The 20,258-nt window shown below is 34.0% G+C and overlaps 3 protein-coding genes across 3 annotated transcripts in view; 2 read left to right on the top strand and 1 right to left on the bottom strand.

Annotated features, from left to right (window-relative positions):
* Window positions 1–3,377: 3,377 nt before the first annotated feature.
* DUR (NAD(P)-binding Rossmann-fold superfamily protein) lies at window positions 3,378–9,826 on the top strand. Its single transcript, XM_021442392.2, has 10 exons — window positions 3,378–3,543; window positions 4,457–4,612; window positions 4,996–5,120; window positions 5,733–5,846; window positions 5,957–6,064; window positions 6,165–6,256; window positions 7,209–7,350; window positions 7,498–7,592; window positions 8,128–8,257; window positions 9,195–9,826. Exons 2-10 carry the CDS (start codon window positions 4,552–4,554, stop codon window positions 9,564–9,566), a joined length of 1,239 nt encoding a protein of 412 aa, XP_021298067.1. The 5' UTR covers window positions 3,378–3,543; window positions 4,457–4,551; the 3' UTR covers window positions 9,567–9,826.
* Window positions 9,827–10,309: 483 nt separating this feature from the next.
* Window positions 10,310–14,721, bottom strand: LOC110427034 (coatomer subunit epsilon-1). The gene is made up of 7 exons (XM_021442394.1): window positions 14,466–14,721; window positions 14,287–14,376; window positions 14,027–14,178; window positions 12,609–12,744; window positions 12,365–12,520; window positions 11,895–11,974; window positions 10,310–10,618 (listed from the first exon to the last, which is right to left on the bottom strand). Exons 1-7 carry the CDS (start codon window positions 14,640–14,642, stop codon window positions 10,525–10,527), a joined length of 885 nt encoding a protein of 294 aa, XP_021298069.1. The 5' UTR covers window positions 14,643–14,721; the 3' UTR covers window positions 10,310–10,524.
* Window positions 14,722–15,738: 1,017 nt separating this feature from the next.
* LOC110427179 (Small nuclear ribonucleoprotein family protein) overlaps window positions 15,739–20,258 on the top strand; it is a 5,444-nt gene continuing 924 nt past the window's right edge. The window contains 7 exon segments of the mRNA XM_021442624.2: window positions 15,739–16,202; window positions 16,204–16,276; window positions 16,279–16,355; window positions 16,358–16,493; window positions 16,496–16,635; window positions 16,637–16,730; window positions 19,825–19,866. Of these exon segments, the coding sequence (XP_021298299.2) occupies window positions 15,846–16,202; window positions 16,204–16,276; window positions 16,279–16,355; window positions 16,358–16,493; window positions 16,496–16,635; window positions 16,637–16,711 (858 nt within the window). The 5' untranslated portion in view covers window positions 15,739–15,845 and the 3' untranslated portion in view covers window positions 16,712–16,730; window positions 19,825–19,866.

Below are 20,258 nucleotides of genomic sequence, written 5' to 3'. Positions count from 1 at the left end.
CGTGACATGATCAAGAAAAGGTCAAATTTCTTTTAATTTAGAAAAAGATCAAATAAATTTAAAGAGATTTATATAAAATATGTAAATTTTAAAAAGCACATGCCTTTTTTTATTCTTTTCAACTTTATTCTTTAGTTTCCATTTGGATTGATTTACGGATGTAACTCTTTTTTTTTGTGATAATTGTTATATAATTTATTTGTAATATACTATTTTCTCTGGTTTTTCTTGAATTTTTATGTTTAACATGAGATGGGAATTAAGAAATTTTGTTTTTGATTTTAGCGTATATAATTTTTTTAAATATATAAAAATTCAAAAAATTTAAATGAAACAAGTTAAATATAAACAAAAATGAACATTTAATTTGAAACAAAAAGAGTAATATTAGACAAGTGAGGTGCAAGAATTGGGTTGGCTTTATCTAAATATGTAGTGTAATGTATTGGTCCCCTTTGCTAACAACTTGAAAGCTACTTTAGTTAAAAAAAAAACAGTGACAAGTAAATTAAAATTTAATTTACTTTAGTTAAGAATATGCATATAACAAAAGTATTTATAACCAATTAAATCTCATAATTTTTGTAATGTAAAAAGCAAAAGGTTCTAGACCCAAAAAATAAAAATAAAGCAAAAAAAAATGAAATGGGATAAGATAAATAGAACAATAAAAATAATAAAAAAATAATTTTTCTTTTTTTTCACGTTAATTGGATAATTTACAAAAGATAAATATATTTTTAACCAAATCTCATAAAGAAAAAATGGTACTTTTTCAAACTAATAGATAAGAAATGTATGTTACATATTTTTTGTAAATTAATTCTTAATATTAAAAAATGAAAAAAAAAACAGCCGTAAGGTTCCCTACCGACAGCAATATTTTGGTAAGCGGCCGAGCGGTTGATAATTTCTAAAAAAGAGTAGGTGAATTTTGGTTGCGATTTCAAAAATGTTATTACGTGGCAGCCGCCTATGGGGGTACGGTCGGTAGTGGGTCCCATTCGGACCATTCCCAGTTCGAACACACTTTCACGTCTGTGTCGTGTTGTCTCCTGGACCTAGTCCAATGCTACCACATTTTTATCAGTAATTTACTACCATTCTTCCCTCCTTATTCATTTTTTTTTCTATTTTCCATCTTTTTTCCACTATTTTTTTCTTTTATTATTAAATATAGGAAGACAATATACAATGAAAACAAAATAACTACCATAAATTTTAATAATTATATATATTCTTGTGGACGAAGAATATTGTTCTTGATAAATTTATAAACTAATTCATTTGTAGAATTTAAAATATTTCTATTTACAATAAATTTATTAGTCGATTTATTCGTAGAATTTAAAATATTTTTATTTATTTTCTTTAATAATAAAAATCGATAAGTAATCTTTTCCAATCATAGTTCTATCAATGGAATGCCTTAAAAATAAGGTAATATTGACCTTGAGGTATTACAAAGCCAATGAACTTCACCCTTTTGTTATACACAACAAAGGGTAAAATCCTGTTTTGGCCCCTCTTTTACAAAATTTGTAAATTAATACAATAAAGTTGTTAATTTTTTAGTTTTAAATCTTATTATTAACTCGATTCGCTTTAATTTTTTTTATCTAAGCATTAATATTACATATGATCTATTTTCTTAAATAAATAATTTACTCTTTTAACTTTCACTTTGCTTCCCACCTTTGCCAATGAGTAATACAGGGTCCGAGCTAAAGGGACAAGGTAAGGCTAGATCTTAAACTAAGATTCATCAAATAAGTGATTTGGTCATGTTATGTCGAACTAGTTAAGGTCAATGTAGAGCAACAAGCTAACCCAAGGATTTGACTCATCATTTTGTTCCAATAACCTTGTCATATTTTAACTTTTGTCGAGTTAAAAAATTTTCAATTTGACTTCTTACTGTTTTATATTTACCATTAACAAAAGTATGAAAAAAGATCTTTTCCAAACTTTGAATAAAAGTAGTTTTACATAAATAAATTTTGTGGAATTTACTTAATTGAAACATTTTAAATAAAAACAGTCAAAATTAAAAAAATTTAATAAAAAAACAACTATACAAAAGATGACATGGAATGACACATATGTCAAATTAATGAAAATGATGATATTGGTATCTAATTCAATAAGAGTTTGACCAATCGAAGAAGTCAATAAACCCATTCAAAGGACTTAGGGACGAAAATGTACTCAACCTAAAAGTCAGGGACCGCTCACGGAATTTACCCAACCAAAACTTTATAAAAAAGGGTATTAATGTAAAAAACAAAAAAAAGGAAGAAAAAAAAGAAAGAAAAGTGATAGATTGGTTCAGTCGGGGGAGTTCGCGTCGCCGTAGTGCAAGAAATATAGAGGAAGAAGAAGAGTCGGCGAAGTGGGGTCCATGACATGTGGGACCCAAATCACTAGGACGCTGACATGTTGGCAAGTGCTTCGTGAGTCCCCGCATTCGTCGCGCCTTGGCAAATGTCTTTATTATGTTGCTTTATTTTGCCTCTTTTTTTTCGACAAATGGCACCAAATGATTGGTTCTTCACGCCCTTTGAGATACCTATTTGATTTTTTATTATTTTATTAAATTTCATTCTTTTTATACCTAATTTGAACGCAATGTACTGTATGATCCTCAGTGTGAACATGTTTTCTAATTATTGCCACGTTGATATCAATTCTATAAATAAATGGTAAAATAAATGTTAAATTTAATTACAAAAACTATTTTTTCTTAATTGTAAAATTTCAAAAGATTTAATGCAGGGCATTATTTGATTAAAATTGAAGTCAAATTAATTACGTAATTCCAATCTGTAATAGTATAGTTGATTCCATTAATCAAATTTTTTATTAAATTAATTTAATTATAAGAATTTATATAACTAAATTCACTCGTATAAATTAAAATCACTTTCTATTCATATAAAAAATACAATAATTAAAAAAAAAACTTAAGTTCATTAAAGACACATGAGATTAGGATATTTTGATTAATTAAATAAACTAATTAAATTAATTAATACAATTCGATTACTAATTAATAGATTATACTATATCCTTCAATTCATATGATTAATAAAAAATTTTAATTCAATTAATTCAATTTAAAAAAATTTATGATCGAATTAACTGAATTGACTTTTTACGCACCCTTACCAATAAAATCATTTTTTCGTTCAGATTGAATATAATTTTTTTGAAATAAATTTCTAAACTTTGAAAATAATTCTTAAATTAAATATAATTGAAACAAAACAAAATAAAAGAATTTTAGTAATATTTTAATTTATAATAATAATAATAATAATAATAATTTTGTAGTTTTGTTTCCTATAGATGGCTGACAACATGGACACGGAGAAAACTCCGCCTACAACAACTCCATTGCTCTCTTCCCTTATATTCAAAGTTCAAACGTACCCATAAGACCGGGACCGGCTCTTCCTTTTCCTTTCCTCTCCTTCTCCTTTCTACGTTTCCTCTCTCTCTCTCTCTCTCTCTCTCTCTCTCACGTTTCTTATCGTCGTGGGGGTGGGTTTCTTTTTTCATTTTTTTTAATTTTAATTTTGGGTTTATTTTTATTTTTTTATTTCAGTATTTCTTGCATTGCATATTTGCATGTATTATAAATTTCCATGTTAGATCGTTTCGTTTGATGCTAAGTTGAAGCTCTCTTCCTCTTGGGCTCTTTTGCAGTCTCTCACTTTTGTTTTTTCTTTTGGTCACCTTTAAGGCCCTTATTAATGTTCTTTTGTTTTTATTTTCAGGTAAAATTAAGTTTTTTTTCCTCTTTGCTATTATGGCTCTGCCATTAGAGGCTGGTTTTTGTTTCTTCTTGAATTCCCGTTTTCTTTTATGAGAGTGATCGAATTTCGTTGATGGGTTTTTTTTTTTTCCTGTGATTTGGATTTCTAACTTTGTTTTCAGAACTGGGTTTGTTTCTGATTAGACGAAAATAAAATATATTGTGTGATTATCAAATTATCTGTTTTTATTTGGATTATTTATTTATTTATTTTGATTCTAGTGCTTCAACAGACATGCTCTGACAAAGAGTTCTGAATGAGGTTTTTGTTTTTAAATTTTTATTTTCATTTCTTCGAAATTGTCTTTCTTTTTACTTGCTATGTGGTTTTGTTGGATCTTGAATTTCTGGCTTAATTCGGTCTGTGATTATAGAATTTTGAATTGGGGATATGAAAATATTCCTGGGTTTATTTTTTCCTCTCCTTTTGAAAAATTTTCATACTTTCTGAATTCAACCTTTTGTGCTGTCTTTTTTTCTAAAATTCAATGGAGGGCCCATTTATAATTGATTTTTGTTTTTTGTTTTACCTTTTTCTGTTTATAATTCTGATATGGCTCTATTGTGTTCTTAATATCTCAGAAATGTGCTAATCATTGTCTGTTTTGCTTTTTCTTTTTTGGCATTTCGTTTTTGCAGCACATTGCAGAGGAAGGGTGTTTTGCTTGATCACTGAAATTGGGATATAAATACTGGTTCTTGCTGAACATAATTTGTAGGAAGCGTTTTTCCAAATGCTAAATTTTGCAAGAGGAAGAACTCAACCAAGGTCTACTAGATCTATGCCTTTTGCCGGTGAGATTTTCTCTCAACTTCAATTTTGAAGCCAATTCTGCTTAATTGTGTTTTATGATTTTGATGCCATTTCTTTTTTTGTTGCTTTTGGACTTAATCATGTCATTTTCATTTAAAAAGTTTAAATTGTTCCCATTCATGTCGATTTGAAGAATGAGCATGAGATGATAATCCATCTTCTTCGGAGAAATTTATTGAAATGTATTTTTTTTTACCTTTTACTTTCAAATTTTTAACTACTTGTTACTGAGTGTTCTTTTTTTGGCCAATTTATGCTTCAGTTATTTATGATTTGGTATCTGACTTGGTTAAGTTTTAATGCACTGCTAAGTGGACCAAAGTATTCTCTAAGCTGATTTTTCTTGTTTTTGCTTTGCATGTAGGCATGGATTATCCGGATCCCAAAAGGAAGAGCAATTTTGTAGGAAAAATCCTTTTGGCTGCAACCCTTACAGCCTTATGCATTATCATGCTCAAGCAATCCCCAACTTTTAGTACTCCAAGTCGGGTACTTGATCCTATCTCTAGTTCTTCTACTTCCCTCTTTTGGAATAAGCATTGTGCTGTACTTGAGTTAAAATTCATGAGGAAGTTGATAATGGAGGCGACTATTTGTTCTCTGCTTTACATACAAAAATGGGGCTCAGTGATACTATAATATCCAGTTTATTCTATCAAGAGATTGTGCCACATGTTCCTCATGTATAGATCTGGATTAGTTGTTTGCTAATTGAAGAACAAATAGCAATAATTGTTAATTATTGCTATTTATAAGATATTGTTTTCACTTGCTGAGAAAGTTTTTATGTATGGATTAATATTTTTGGGGTTCCATCAGCAATTGTAGCAGGACTCTATGCCATTTTCATCCTTGCATGTTGTAATTGCCATCTGCAGGCTTAGTTTAATTAAGCAGCTCAATTGATTATGGATGTGTCCATTGCCCTTGAATGTGATTAATGTCATCTTTACTTTGACTTAAGGAAAATTATAAATGCTGCTACTTTATATGAAAACTTGGAATAGGTCCAGTTGTTTCTGTGGTAGTGGCTGTTTTTAAGTTATATAATGCTTCAACTTCTGATATTTTTTTCCCATTTCTTGACTTGTGTCTTTCTAGTTCTCCCAACATGAAAAAGGGGTGACTCATGTTCTCGTAACTGGTGGTGCTGGCTATATTGGTTCACATGCTGCTTTACGACTTCTGAAGGAGTCATACCGTGTAACTATTGTGGTATGTTTTTAGCTTAGGATATGTAACAGCCTTCGTTTCTAGTCTTTCACAGCTTTTGCATAGTGAGTAGTCTTTAGTTTTAAGGAAGAAGTTACCTCGTAATTTGGCAGGACAATCTTTCTCGTGGAAACATAGGTGCTGTCAAGGTTCTACAAGAATTATTTCCAGAACCTGGGAGGCTTCAATTCATTTATGCTGATTTGGGCAATGCAAAAGCTGTATCCTTTTCATGAATTTATTTATTATTATTTTTAGAATTATCTCTTTTAGGCATTTAAGCATGGATATGGTTTACTGTTTCCTTGATTTTATATTTAGGTGAATAAAATATTTTCAGAAAATGCATTTGATGCTGTAATGCACTTTGCGGCTGTTGCATATGTTGGGGAGAGCACGCTTGATCCTCTCAAGTAAGTCTCCTTTATGATATATAGTTGGCAGAGTTAATATAGTTTAGATGAGCTGTGAAGTAGATTGCTTGTTTTGCTGTTTTGGCTGATTAAAATAGGTAGTTTGACAAGGGCTTATTTAGTTAAAGAACTTAACCATGAGCTTTAGTGCTATGATTTGAGTATAAGGACTGTATACTTCATTTGTGCTGCCCTTGTTTATAAATTACATGGCAGAGGTGCCATTTTCTATACTCAACTCTATTTAAATTTTTTTAACTGCACTTGCCATGAGTTATGAAAGCACTATAAATGAAGCTAAAAATTTCCCATCCTCAAAAGAGCTGTGTAGAGAAGATCTATTCTAGGTCAACAAGTTGCAGAGGGAACTTTAAGTTGGATTAATTTTATTTATGTGGATCTCTAGATGAATTTGTTTCACCAAGTATACTTGATTAAATCCTGGCTTCCATATATAAAGACTTCAAAATTTTCTAGTGCCCTTTCTTTATCTTAACCTAATGGTTCAGAATGAATAAGAAATTGACTTTGGAATGGGGGGTTTGCAAATTGGTGTCCGATTTCTCTCTGAGTGCTTTCTTCTTACTAACTGTGCTATTCAGCTACTAGCTTTGCTGCTGCTATCTGCTAAACTACAGGCACTGCTAGTGCCACTGACATCATAAACATTCAAATGTCCTTTTATTATTTGAATTAACTCCACCATAAAAAATCACTATGTTTAGATGCTATTGTTCAGGGGAAAAGCCATCAGTATCTGTTGAACTTTGCTGTTGTGAATTAGGGGGGAATTGAATCCATCAGAGTCTATTAAAATTGACCTCTGGATCTGTGGTTGAGAAAAGTCATCCCACGATGATTACTTAAGTATTGTTGGAAATATTTCATTTATAATATATAAAGTAGTATCCAAATTGATGTTCTCTATGGTGTGTTTGGCCATGATGTACAGATACTATCACAACATTACTTCTAACACCTTGGTGGTCGTAGAGTCGATGGCTGCTCATGGTGTTAAGACATTGATATATTCTAGTACATGTGCCACATATGGGGAGCCTGAAAAGATGCCAATCACTGAAGAAACTCTACAGGCAAGTTTCAAACTTGGTTTTATGCTTAATTATTTTTGAAATTTCTGTTTGAGGCCATTGAATAAAGGATTGCACTTTACAACTTGTTTTCGATTTACATATGGTTATAATAGCAGGCAACTGACCTTTTTTGTGGAACAACCTCAGGTTCCAATCAATCCATATGGAAAAGCTAAGAAGATGGCAGAAGATATCATCCTGGATTTCTCTAAGAATTCAAAGATGGCAGTTATGATCCTAAGGTTTGTATTTAGTTTCCGTTTAGAAGTTTCGAGAATCTTGGTAATGCTTTTTACTTTATCTTTGGTAGGGTTTTCTTACTTGTCTGTTTTCTTTATCTCAACATGCATAATTTTAATACTTTAACAATATCACATAAGTCTTCCATGTCTTCATCCGAAACTAAGTATGTGTGTAGGCTTGTGGATTTTATACCTTTTCTGTAATTGGAGGGTGTAGATCTGTTAAGTTGTGATTGTTCTGCCAGTTAACAACTGCAAGTATGAGACATATACTTTTGTATTTCTAGATCATAGGCAAAATGAAGCATAGAAGCTTGCTTAATTCAGATAGTTATAATCACAAATTTAGGATTAGTGACATCCGAAGACCCCAAAGAACTCCATGTCTGATATTCAATGTGTAGGGTTCTAACCACAAATAGTCGAACAATATGCTTTTCCTTCGTATTTTTCCTTCCGCAGATTAAAAATTTGAGAATTACAAAAAATTTCCAGTGGTTATGAATTCATATATTTTTGGTTGAATAACTTTCAGATACTTTAACGTGATTGGGTCAGATCCAGAAGGAAGATTAGGTGAGGCTCCCAGACCTGAGTTGCGTGAGCATGGACGAATTTCAGGTGCTTGTTTTGATGCAGCTCGTGGTATCATTCCTGGTCTAAAGGTAGGCTACTCCTTTAACCCCTTGAATTTGTTCATCTTCAGTGATTGCTTAGTATTTCTAGCTGAACTTGGGGTCAAGAATTGAACAACTAGTTATATACTGCAATTTAGATAACAGTTTGACAGATATTATACTGCAGATCTTATTGAAAGTTCTGCTGTTAATTTTTTAAATCATGGAGAGTAGCAGCAGCAGCCCTTTTTTGAAGGGCGCTGATGTATAGCTGGATAATTTTGGCAATATTATTCTCTTCCTGCCCATCAGGAAGTGCAAAGAAGGCTACTAAACCGATGGTCTTACTAGTATGGGCTCAATCAGATTGATGATGGTCTCAGAGTGAATAAAAAAATAAGTACAAACTGCTAGGGAAATTTTGATGAATGGTTATAATGTGGACAACGGTTTTGCAGAACTGGATGCTTTGACCTTACAGTATATAATATATATTTTTCTGCTGACAACACATTTGCATTCTAAACTTTTCATCTGCCTGATACTTTAGGCAAAACATTGAGCTCATGAAAGATTTGGAAGACCTGGACTTAATGAAGAATTATCTGTCATTTCACATGTTTAACAATGATCGCCTTTTCATTTGAAAAAGGTCATTAAATGTATGATAGAATAAACTTTGTGTATTATTTATTACAAGCATACTTTTCAATTGAATTTGGTTTGTGCTGTTTGCATGTTGTCCTTATCCTTGTAACTATTATGTAATGTTATCAGACCTGTCATCCACATGTCCATGGTTGTGCCTTTATTATTTCATTGCACAATGGAAAGATGAAGTCTTTAAGCTTTTTGGTAATTTGATTTTGTACATTGCCCAAAATTTCCATGAACAACTCAAGCTACACCTTGGTGGCATTCAGTGACTTATGTTCTACTAATAAATTCTTATTTAGTTGATCTGGTTTTTTGGGCTCTCCTGCAGGTCAAGGGAACAGACTACAAAACACATGATGGCACTTGCATACGTGATTACATTGATGTTACCGACCTGGTTGATGCTCACGTGAAAGCTCTTCAAAAGGCAAAACCCCGTAAAGTCGGAATCTACAATGTTGGCACTGGAAGAGGCAGATCAGTGAAGGAGTTTGTGGAGGCATGCAAGAAAGCCACTGGGGTGGACATCAAAGTCGACTATCTTCCCCGCCGACCTGGAGATTATGCCGAAGTTTTCAGTGATCCAACTAAGATCAGGCTTGAGCTGAATTGGACAGCTCAACATACTGATCTCCAGGAGAGTTTGCAGACTGCATGGAGATGGCAAAAGGCACATCGTGATGGATATGGATCCTCTTAGGGTAACTGGTTTCTCGAATAGTTGCACAGCATTTTATAGCAAAAGGCTAATGCAGATCCCCAGACCGGCTCCGATTTCGAGCCGTGCTCCTCTACCTGTCACTTAGAAGAGGGGAAGAAAAATTTGAGATGAAAATTTTCCCTTTGCTATTACATTATTTGGGTAGTTTATAGGGAGCAGCCAATTCATTATATCTGTATTTGAAGAGATAATGATAGTTTAATAATATGATGCTCAGGCTCGGGTATAGCTTTTATCGATTCTTTTGCTCCTGTTTTCTTCCCTGCTTCATTACCAATATATTCAATAATGCTGGCTTTCTACCTACTGAAATCCCTGTTAAATAAAAGTTAACATGTCATGGTCTATCGATCTCGGAATAACTTGGTAGTTCGTTCTCAGTTTTTCTTCAAGAAAACTGAAAGAGAACTTCATTAACATCCTTTGTTCTGAGCAACGATTTAATAAATTAGTTTATTTAGCTTTTGAGTTTGTCAGGATGATGATGTGAACATTTAAATATTTTACAATACTCTAATACGCAGTGTAAACATTTAAATACTTTATCATATTCTAATACACAATCGATCCCGACATTGGTGATGATACATCTCGAGAGCATTGCATTGGCAATAGTCAGATAATCCCAATGTTTAGAAGTACCCTTTATAGAAGAAGATTAAGACAAGTTGCCAGTACTACCATTACAACGAAGAGTAGACATATTTTCATTAGACCATAGGAAACAGGTGAAATGTAATAGAAACATTTACTATATATAATGTACCTTATCCATCAATACCCAAAAAATTACCAATCTAGTTAAAGGTTTGGACCTTTTCGTTCAACAGACCTCATATCGATCATATATTCTGGTAGGTTACAAAACTCAAAAGAATAGCAATAACAATTGTGAACAGGCACCGATGACCTTTTATCGAAAACTAACTTGACATCTTCAAGCAACTGATTGCACTGCTCTTTCAAAGCTGTCTTCTGCAGATGATGCACGTTTAACAAGAACATGGTCTGGATGTGTGAGCTTCAGTTGGCTGCAAAATAATCATAGGGTCAGAATTAGGATCATTTGTCAAAAAAATTAACATGGCACCTCAATTAAGTTTAGAATAGCTGAGTAGTGAAAATAAGATACAGCTAAAATAAACGAAGATGCATGGGAAGGGTACATGAATACCCGACAAATAATAACGAAGATGCACTTGACAATGAATGCATGGCGAGTATAGACAATCCCACTAAAGTCCATTTAAGTTACAAGAATGGGACTATTTTCCATATTCTACAAGCTACAATAAACTTTGCACTTTTTGGTTTAGAATCAAAGTGCTTCAACTCAATTGAATATTAGGGACACGAATAAAACTTCCTCACTTTTGACTGCATTTGGCCATGGTAATACTATAGTGTAACCATTCACTGCTTTGCAGGAGTAAGCCGCACCATGGGTGATTTGCATGTGGACCGAATATGTTCTTCAAAATGCAAATTGGAGTGTTCTCTAACCATAAGGTATGGTGCACTACCCTAAAAGTCCATTACCAGTGGATAAGGTATTGCCTCAATCCTAATCACAACTCTCCACCAAAAAGGAGGTCAAAAGATAGAATCATGTTTTGCCCAACCAATGCTAATCCCATTTCAAAGTGATTCAAGGTAGTACCATCAGTTCATCTTCATCATGCATAGTTAGGAGCCTGGAAAATGCACCTTTCCATTGGCCAAGAGACAAAGCTAGTTTTCTAGTAGTAGATTGATAAGCAAAGTTCAGCTCAGTACCAGCAAACCAATTCGTCTAAAGCTACACAATTGTGATATTTTTGAGTCTTACCTCAGATTTTCAAGAAAGTAAGTACATGAAACCAAATATATCTTCAGAAGCTTCAATGGATATAAGGACAGTGGCATTTAATGAAAAGGATTGTGGACGTTTTTTAAAGACTTGACTAATATTTGTTTCCTACAGGCAGTCAAGACTAGGAACTTTGGTGTTTAGCTAGGTGGTGCTGAAATTTGTTCTGCTTGTAGTGCTCTACATATCTGACAGAAACATAGACAGCCAAAAAATATGCTAATGTAAATAAAATAAATGGGAACTCCTTTTAGGTATAGGCTCTCATTAATCTAGCTGCCAAACTCTTGAATGTGATGGACTCTTTTTAGATTGACTAAACTAGCTATGACCACAATATTATGGAGAGCACTTAAAAAAATGTATAACACTTGTCAACTATCCAAGTGGACAAGTGAGAGTTCAATTATTAATAAAAACAAAGGAGAGAAGATAAAGGATATAAACAGATACTTTACCTTAGGTAACGTGAAGATGATTTACCAAGGTGAAGACTGCATACAACCAGGTTGGCCAGAGTTTCAGGATCCTTTGCATCCTATATCAATTGACAACCAACCCTTATTACATAAAATCTTGAAAAGAAACCAACCAACTAATTGCAATGCAGCAATAAAACTTGGGAGTGTGAAATATTCAGTGTCACGATGAATCAATAACTTGAAAATTGACAGGAACATAAGAGATTGGGAGAAAACCCTAGGAAAAGCTAACAGTTAAATTCAATATGATTTGGTGTCAGTCAGAGGTTATATTTACACCATGAAATTTAATGGATACCTAGATTGAAAAAACAGTAATTTATGAACGTGAAACACATCGACTGTGGTTAGCACTGTTCACAGGGCTATACACAACACCAAAATACTAGACAAATAATAAGTTTAAATCTTGACAAAATAAAAAAGTATCCACAGTTCAAGCTTGCCTTGTTAAGTGCTTCAAGCAACAGCGTTTCAGCTTCATCAAAGTTTCCCATGTGCATACAGCAGACAGCCTTCCCATTCAGGATCAGTCCAGTCATTGGATATTTCTCAGAGAAATCTTGGAAAATCAGATATGCTTCCTGTATCTTTGAACCACCCTGAATGGGTAGAATAACACTCATTACAGCATCCTGCATCATATGGTTTCTCACAAATAGGATAATTACAATGAAAAATATTCCATACCACTGCTAGATTCAACCATGCATTTGCTAGTTGAGTCAGTGTATGGTCCTCATCAATTTGCTGCATGACCCTTAGCTGTTTTTCTGCATAATCCGACCGGTGCATCTTGATGAATATTTGAACATTCAATGCATGCCTAAATACAGCAAACAAGATGACTTCAGGAGATGCACCACAGCATCCAATTTACTAGTAAAAATAAAAGTTGCAGATTTTGCTTTAGCATTCTACTAGAAAGAACATAAGCATTTTCCATAGGAATTGGACATCAACTCATAAATTACATCCATAAGTATTTTCCCCCCAAAATTTTATAAAATAACTTGACATCAACTTTTAAGCAAGAAAACTTCATCTATACAATATTAGGCTAACACTTGCCACACAAATTTGAGCATGTGATTGTCATTCAGTTGGTAGAGAAGATGGAATAAACAGCGTAGATGATTAAAAAGCAAACTAAACAGAGACAATAATGTCTGCTCTAGAGAAAATGGTGGACATGGTAGCCATATCCAGTCATTTAAAAGCAACAAATATTGTATTATCACTAGCTTTAAACCTCATTAAATTACTATTTATCTTTCATCAAAATGGCTTTTAAGATTAAAATCAAAAAGAGGTCAGTGTAAGTCTATCCAATGCAGCATCTCAGCCAATTAGACCCCCAAGGTATCAGGATAACAGCACAAACTACAACTTGCAAAGACAATACAGAAGCAGTTAGAGAAAATCTTGTGGTGATGAAACATGAGCAATATGCACTAAACATAAGCACTTTGATAAAATGTTTTGTACAGGCTGATAATGGCTAGGTGACTCAGAACAACCATTGCGGGGTTTTACCGTGACTTTTAGGTTTTTCATATAATTGGCTTATTGACAAAATTTTTCCTTCTTTAGCTCCAGGGCATCAAAAGCTTGAAACCGTAAATACTCCATGTTGCTATTTTAAACGAACTATTCTCAAAAACAGCACAGACGAGAGAGAATAATTGTACTCTTATATTTCATCTAAATATATAATTTAAGCAGGTAGAAATCACCTGCAACATATAAGAGCCTAATGAGTTCACTGTAGTTCTTAGATAACCCATAAATCGTATTATTGTTCCATAACTCATTTTCTGAGGTATATATTGGAGCGGGACAACAGAGTGAGAGCTAAATCTGTGCTGTGAAACCATAGAAGGCTCCCAATTACCCAGAAAGAAAGTAAAGAGCATATCTCAAAGGTCATTATGCAGTCAGTCCAAGCAAGTCGGTTCCTAGGAGGGAAATTCAGTGAAATCTAGCCCAATCATGCAATTTCAATAAAAAAGCAAAATTTGATATTATTCTATGACACACGCATCATAGAATAGAATGGAATGCAAGCATAAATGAAGTTGAACTTGAACTTGAACGGGACAACTCACAGTTCCATGGTGCCACCAGCATTGGTGTGTTTAAGAGCCTCATTATAATCTTCTTCATGCATGAAAATGATTCCAGCAATCAACCTTAAGATGGCATTGTTTCCAATTGCTGGATCTGACAACCACTCTTTCAAGCTCGAAATCGTCGATTCCTAAAACGCAATAACCATCAATCAATCTAACATCCTCTTTTCCCCATACTTTCTCGCAGATCTTTTGTATAACCAAATAAAAAGAAGGCAGATCTAAAAGGAATTAACCTTATCGTGAGGGTTGGAGAGATAGAGAGCCAGCAATTTTACGGCTTGGAGAGGAGTAGCAGCAGAGGAGTCGATCTCATTGATCACCAACTGAGATTTGTAAATTTTTTAATTTTTTAGAAATAAAAGAAGAAATTAAATTAAATATGAAAAAAAGGAGGGTTTGAAGTTCAACGTACTTGGTAGCTGCCGAGAGCGATATAAGAGCGGTAAACGAGGCAGTCGCGCTCGACGGCGTCGTCGGGGGAGAGATTGGGAAGATCGCTGTTGTTGATGGCGGCCTGATACGAACCCAAGTAGAAATTGTTCCTTAGATTGAACAAGTGATCTGGAACTGCTGCTGCTGCTGCCGCCATTTCTTTCTTTCTTTACCTTAGATCTCAACAATGGTTTCCCCAATTTCAGTTTTCACGTCTAACTATTTCTTCATTTCCTTTGAATGTATACCACCTTTATATAAACGGCAACGGGGCTTGTCACGAAACTTATTTATGAAACGGTGCCGTTTCTAAGCTTAAAATGTTTGTATATATATATTATTGGGAAAACTCTATTTACAACTCTTGTAGTTTTAATTTTTTCAGATAGCATCCTGTGATTTTTTTTTCTCAATTAGCCTTCAGTGAATATCTTTTTTCCGTTTAACGTTTTGCTCATGTGTTAATTTTGTTCAATAAAATTATCAAAATATTTTTAATTTAAAGTTAATTTATTTGTTTATATTTAAAGATATTTTTGCAATTTAAATTAAAAAATAACATAATCTCTTGTGAGAATAAAAATTATTTATAGAATATTAATTGAAAAAAAAAACACAAGATGTCATGTAAAAAAAGTTAAAATCACAAAAAATATAAATAAAATTTTATTATGAAAATTATATTTTTGAGGTAAAAAATAAAAAGATTTTTTATTATTTTTTGCCACTTCGATACTAAGTGTAATAAAATTTAATTTAGCTTGTAAGAATCTTACCAATTTTAAATCTTAAGAAACATTTTAGCAAAATCTTGAATTTTTATTGAACCAATTAAAGATAAATTAATAATTATATTTTCTATCATCAATTTTTTTTGATCATTTTGTTTTTAATTTTTGAATAATTATCGAATTATTGACTGAGTTATTTGTATCGTAAGTATATCTTAAAAATAATTAACAAAATGCATAATTTTGAAAAATAATGTATTTAGTTATGTACTTTACATCCTAATAATCTTATCTCTCAATTATAGCCTCACATAGTTTTTTCCATTTAATTAAATTTTTGGCTTGTTATTTTTCTTTATTTTGTTTTTTTTTATTTTTATTTTTTATAAAATAAAATTATCAATTGAAAAAAAAACTTTTCAGACATCCTAACAAGTTATTGGGCCTATCTGCCTTTCTGGCCCATTTATTTTTTGAAGTCAATAAGAGGGCCGACCATGGGCACGGGACAAACAGAGAAAGTCACTGGCTCCATCATTCCCGCTTGAGATATCAAAACCCTAGGGGTTTCTCTTTTTCTTCCATTTCCATTCCTTTCCCATTCGTCTCTGCACTCCAAAATCGCAACAATGTCGATGTCCAAGAGTTCCAAAATGCTTCAGTTCATCAACTACCGGATGCGGGTCACCATCCAAGACGGGCGCCAGCTGGTCGGCAAATTCATGGCCTTCGACCGCCACATGAATCTCGTGCTCGGCGACTGCGAGGAGTTCCGCAAGCTTCCTCCTGCTAAAGGAAAGAAGAACTCCAACACCAACGAGGAACGCGAAGACCGTCGAACCCTTGGCCTTGTTCTTCTCCGTGGCGAAGAGGTTATTTCCATGACCGTCGAGGGTCCTCCTCCTCCTGAAGAGTCTCGCTCCAAGGCTGCTTCCGCTAATGCTGTCCCTGGCCCTGGTATTGGCCGTGCTGCTGGCCGTGGGATCCCCCACTGGGCCCCTTGTTCAGGCCCAGCCTGGTCTTGCTGGCCCTGTCCGTGGTGTTGGAGGTCCTGCTCCCGGATGATGCAGCCACAGATTTCTCGACCACCTATTCCGCAGCTCTCCGCTCCTCCCATGACTTACCCTGCTGCTGGTGGAGCCCACCCGTGATCCGTCCCCCTGGGCAAATGCCACCTGGTGCTTACCCGGGACAACCGCAACCACCTCAGATGCCACGTGGCCCACCTCCTCAGGTACCCGCACCGGCTTTTGGAGTGAGGCCTCCTCAGCAGTTCAAGTGCCACCTCCTCAATATGGTCAGAGGCCAATGGTTCCACCTCCAGGACCAATGATGAGAGGACCTCCAGCTCCACCGCCTCCACGACCTGGAATGCCTGCTCCACCTCCACCACGGCCTGGAATGCCCCGCCTCCTGGTGCTGTTCCTGTTTTGGACCACCACGTCCAGGGATGCCACCTCCACCAAATCCTCAAAATCAGCAGCAGAACCAGTAGCAGTAGTGATTTTGATTTGGTATGGCATATTTGAGCTTCTGATGGCTTTAGTTTCTATAATGCTGGAAGGGTTAATAACATTTTGCTGCTAATAAATAATGTGTAAGATTTTCGCCTTATAGGCTTAAGTGCTTTGTGTTGTTGGGATCCTTTTGAGTTCAGATGTTTTGGTGGGTACGAGTAACTAGGACTAGTTAAGTCATTTATGAAGCAAGTCTTCTTAAGAGTAAAATGCAGGTTTTCTTCATTCGATATGTTTATCCGGTTGTTGCCTTGTTTGAGTCTTCCAGAGAATAGTTCTACTGTGAATGTTTATTGTGCTGGGTTTGCATGTTACTTTAACTTTGTAGTCATTAGTCAGAGTTTGAGTGGTTTTAGAACTATGTTAACATTTCTCTATGTTGGATTTTCTTTCAAGTATTTTGTTGTTAGGGTAATAGAATTTTTTGTTTGCAGATAGGAAAAGTGAAGGTTATTTGCCTATCTATTAAACACATTATAAGTACAATAAGTATCAAATATGCATGTTCAAATAGAAACTAACTAATTATCATGGTATTTTTGACATACATCAAATAAAAAAAGAGTGCTATGAGCTTGAGGGTTTCTTCAGGTGCGGGACAGTTTGTGATGAGCAGTTTAACTAATGTTAAACAGGGAACAAATAAGAGATGAAAAAGCCTAGGCACTCATCTTTTGGGGTCTAAAATGTCATGCCTAGGACAAGACAATCATGCCTTGAAAACAAGTTAAAAATTGCTAAAGTAAGCTTGGTATATACTGTTTCTGGTCACTTCTCCTCATCTAATTACACAGAAACAGCTAGACTTGGCCCCAAATTTGAAAAGGGTAGACATTTAATTGACTTCCTAACAAGAGGAGTTGAGAGCTAATGTAAATGGTGTGGAAAGACCACATAACCGAATCCTACTCAACTAGGACCCTTGGGCTAACATTACAGCTAACATGCACCATATCTAGAATCGCGCAAACTACCCTTGACTTCAAAAAGGCTAAGTAAAATGGATCCACATTTGCGTAACCTAAGAAAACATAGAAATAGATTCAACATTAGCTAGAAGTTAACATTGAAACGCTGTCAGTAAGATTTTCCCTTTCCAATCTTTTTTCTGAGAATCAGATTTGTTTGCTCCGATTTTTGTTTCTCTTGAAACTTGTTCATTTGTTTTCCCAAGTAGTGTTGGCTTTGGGGAAAGGAAAAGAAAAATACAGTTAGAAAGTTAGGGAGGAAAATTGAGAATAAAGCTTAAGCTATGGGTTTTGTTCCAGGCTCTTAAGTTGTGTAGCTTTCCCCTGTGTATAGTTTGATTAATCCACTTTATTAAGTGGGATGTATGCAAGACACTTTTCTCATTTGAGAGAGCGTGTAAGCACTTCAAAACACACAAGTTCCTAAATTCATGGATTTTATTAATTTTTGGGTTCTTAAATTAATCTTTCCTGGTATTATTTAGTTATAGGAGTATACGCCCCTAAGTGTGCAATTCTTTTTTCAGCATTTTGTTGTGAAATAGAAGTATTTCAAAGAAGTATACCACCTCCAGGGGTTAGATTTTCAGGCAGTCTGTTATCTAATTTGTGATCCTATTGGTATAGCTTATTGCAGCCTTTGGACCTTTTATTCAGTAAAAGCCTACAACAAGTATGTATAGAAAATAATTGACATGAATACATATTTCATTATATTACAGATGATCTGTTTGATTAAGGAACAAGGTGCTAGAAAACAAAAATGAAGAAATAAAGTAACTTGTATAATATACATATTTTAAAGCTTTTCTTATATCATGACTCTTTGTTCGTTGAGTCCATCTAGTTTAGTTGTAAATGGTGTTAAATGTGTAGCATAATCATGCTTTACTAATAGTAATACGGAGTTTGTAGGTCTTGAATTCACAATTCAAAAAAAAAAAAAAACAATGAAACAAAGAAAGATTGTGAAACGAAAGTGCTAGATATCTTACATTTTTGAGATAGAGGCAGTTTGAAATATGAATTAGTGAGGCGATACAAACTTATAGATTCTGTGTGTGATGGATTGTAATTGAAAATGTTGTAGCTTCAATGGCAATGAGTCTATCCAATGCTTGTTGATTCGAATAGAAGGGTTCTGTAGATGATCAGTCAGAAGAAAATTGAAGGGAAGAATGCTTTTGTTGGAAAGAGAATCTTTGATGGTAAAAGTACTTCAGACAGCAGTTCCTTTTGCTTTCATTTTCTACATTCTCCAAACTTGGACATATTCTGGAGTTTGAGGAATTTGGTTTATCAGTATCACTACTGCCACTGTTGGGAGATGCTTCATAATAGAGCTAGCAGGAAAAGGACAGCCATTAGGTCTTTAACTATTAGGGTACAGAGCAGAGGAGATATAGTTTATTTGGTGCATTCTAGCATGTCAGAATCCTATCCAGTAGGAATGGTATAGAACCTTCTTTTTTTTTTTGAAAGTAGGAATTGTATAGAACTTGGAATGGTTTTGTTGTTTTTACCCCATGAGTCTTTATTAGTGATCTCATTCTCCCACAGGATTTTTTCCCTGGATTGCACTCTTACATGTCCAGTACTTTTCTGGTGTCTTTGACTTGATACTTTCAATACTGCAGTAAACCTGGAAGAAATCATCTTATTCTCTTTACTACTTGTTTGATGCTTTTCTAAGCGCTTAAATAATAAACAAGGCAAATTAGAAAGTCCACGAAATTTATATGTTCTCTTTTTACAATGCCTAATAAGAAAGTTCACGAAATTTATATGTTCTCTTTTTACAACGCCTAATTAGAAAGTCCGCGAAATTTATAGTTTCCTTTTTACAAAGCCTAGAGACTTTTGTTTTTCATTTCTTTTGGTGTAGGAATTACTTTAGTGGTTGAATATTTAACTACCTGGTTTTTTATTGCAGCAATCTCTTCCCAATTTTTTTCTTGAAGGATTAATACACCTTTTATCTAGGACATGTGCCTAAAAAGCAGTCTTAAGTAGAATAGCAACTTTTTCGCAAAATGATTCTCCTGTTAAATGATTTTTCTTGTTTTTCTTCACACTTTTTTCCATACCTTTTGTATCCTCAATCCATTTTTGTAAATTTTCAGGTTTATTCTCCACTATTGTTTGAAGTTTCAAAGACTAAGCAGGTGATTTGTTATTTACTTGGTATGCTACATTAATAGAGAGACAGTCTTCTGTTAAATCTTGAATGTGAAACTTTGTTTTGATTTTTTTTGGGCAAAATTTCCAATTATTCAAGCTGTTGAAGCGACAATATATCCTTTTTTTTTTTTTCTATAGGCTTAGATTTCAAGAGCTCCAACTATTCTGTTAATTAGTTTTAAATTACCCATGAGAGTATTCTCTTTTATTTTGTTAACATGATCATGAATCGTTTCCCTCTTTGGTGGAAATGTGAGGGGTCTTATGCATGAACTAAAATTGGATTGGTAAATGAATTTCAGTTCGATAGATTTCCTTGTATCTGAAACACGCATCAGGTTTTCAAGCATTATGTTTTTTTTTTTTTTAGAAGATT

This window comes from Theobroma umbraticum, unplaced genomic scaffold (genome assembly GCF_002168275.2).
Source record: "Theobroma umbraticum cultivar Fairchild unplaced genomic scaffold, ASM216827v3 scaffold_228.0, whole genome shotgun sequence".
Taxonomy (NCBI): Eukaryota; Viridiplantae; Streptophyta; class Magnoliopsida; order Malvales; family Malvaceae; genus Theobroma; species Theobroma umbraticum.
The sequence above is the reverse complement of the archived record's forward strand: the minus strand, read 5'-3'. Positions and strand labels throughout refer to the sequence as shown.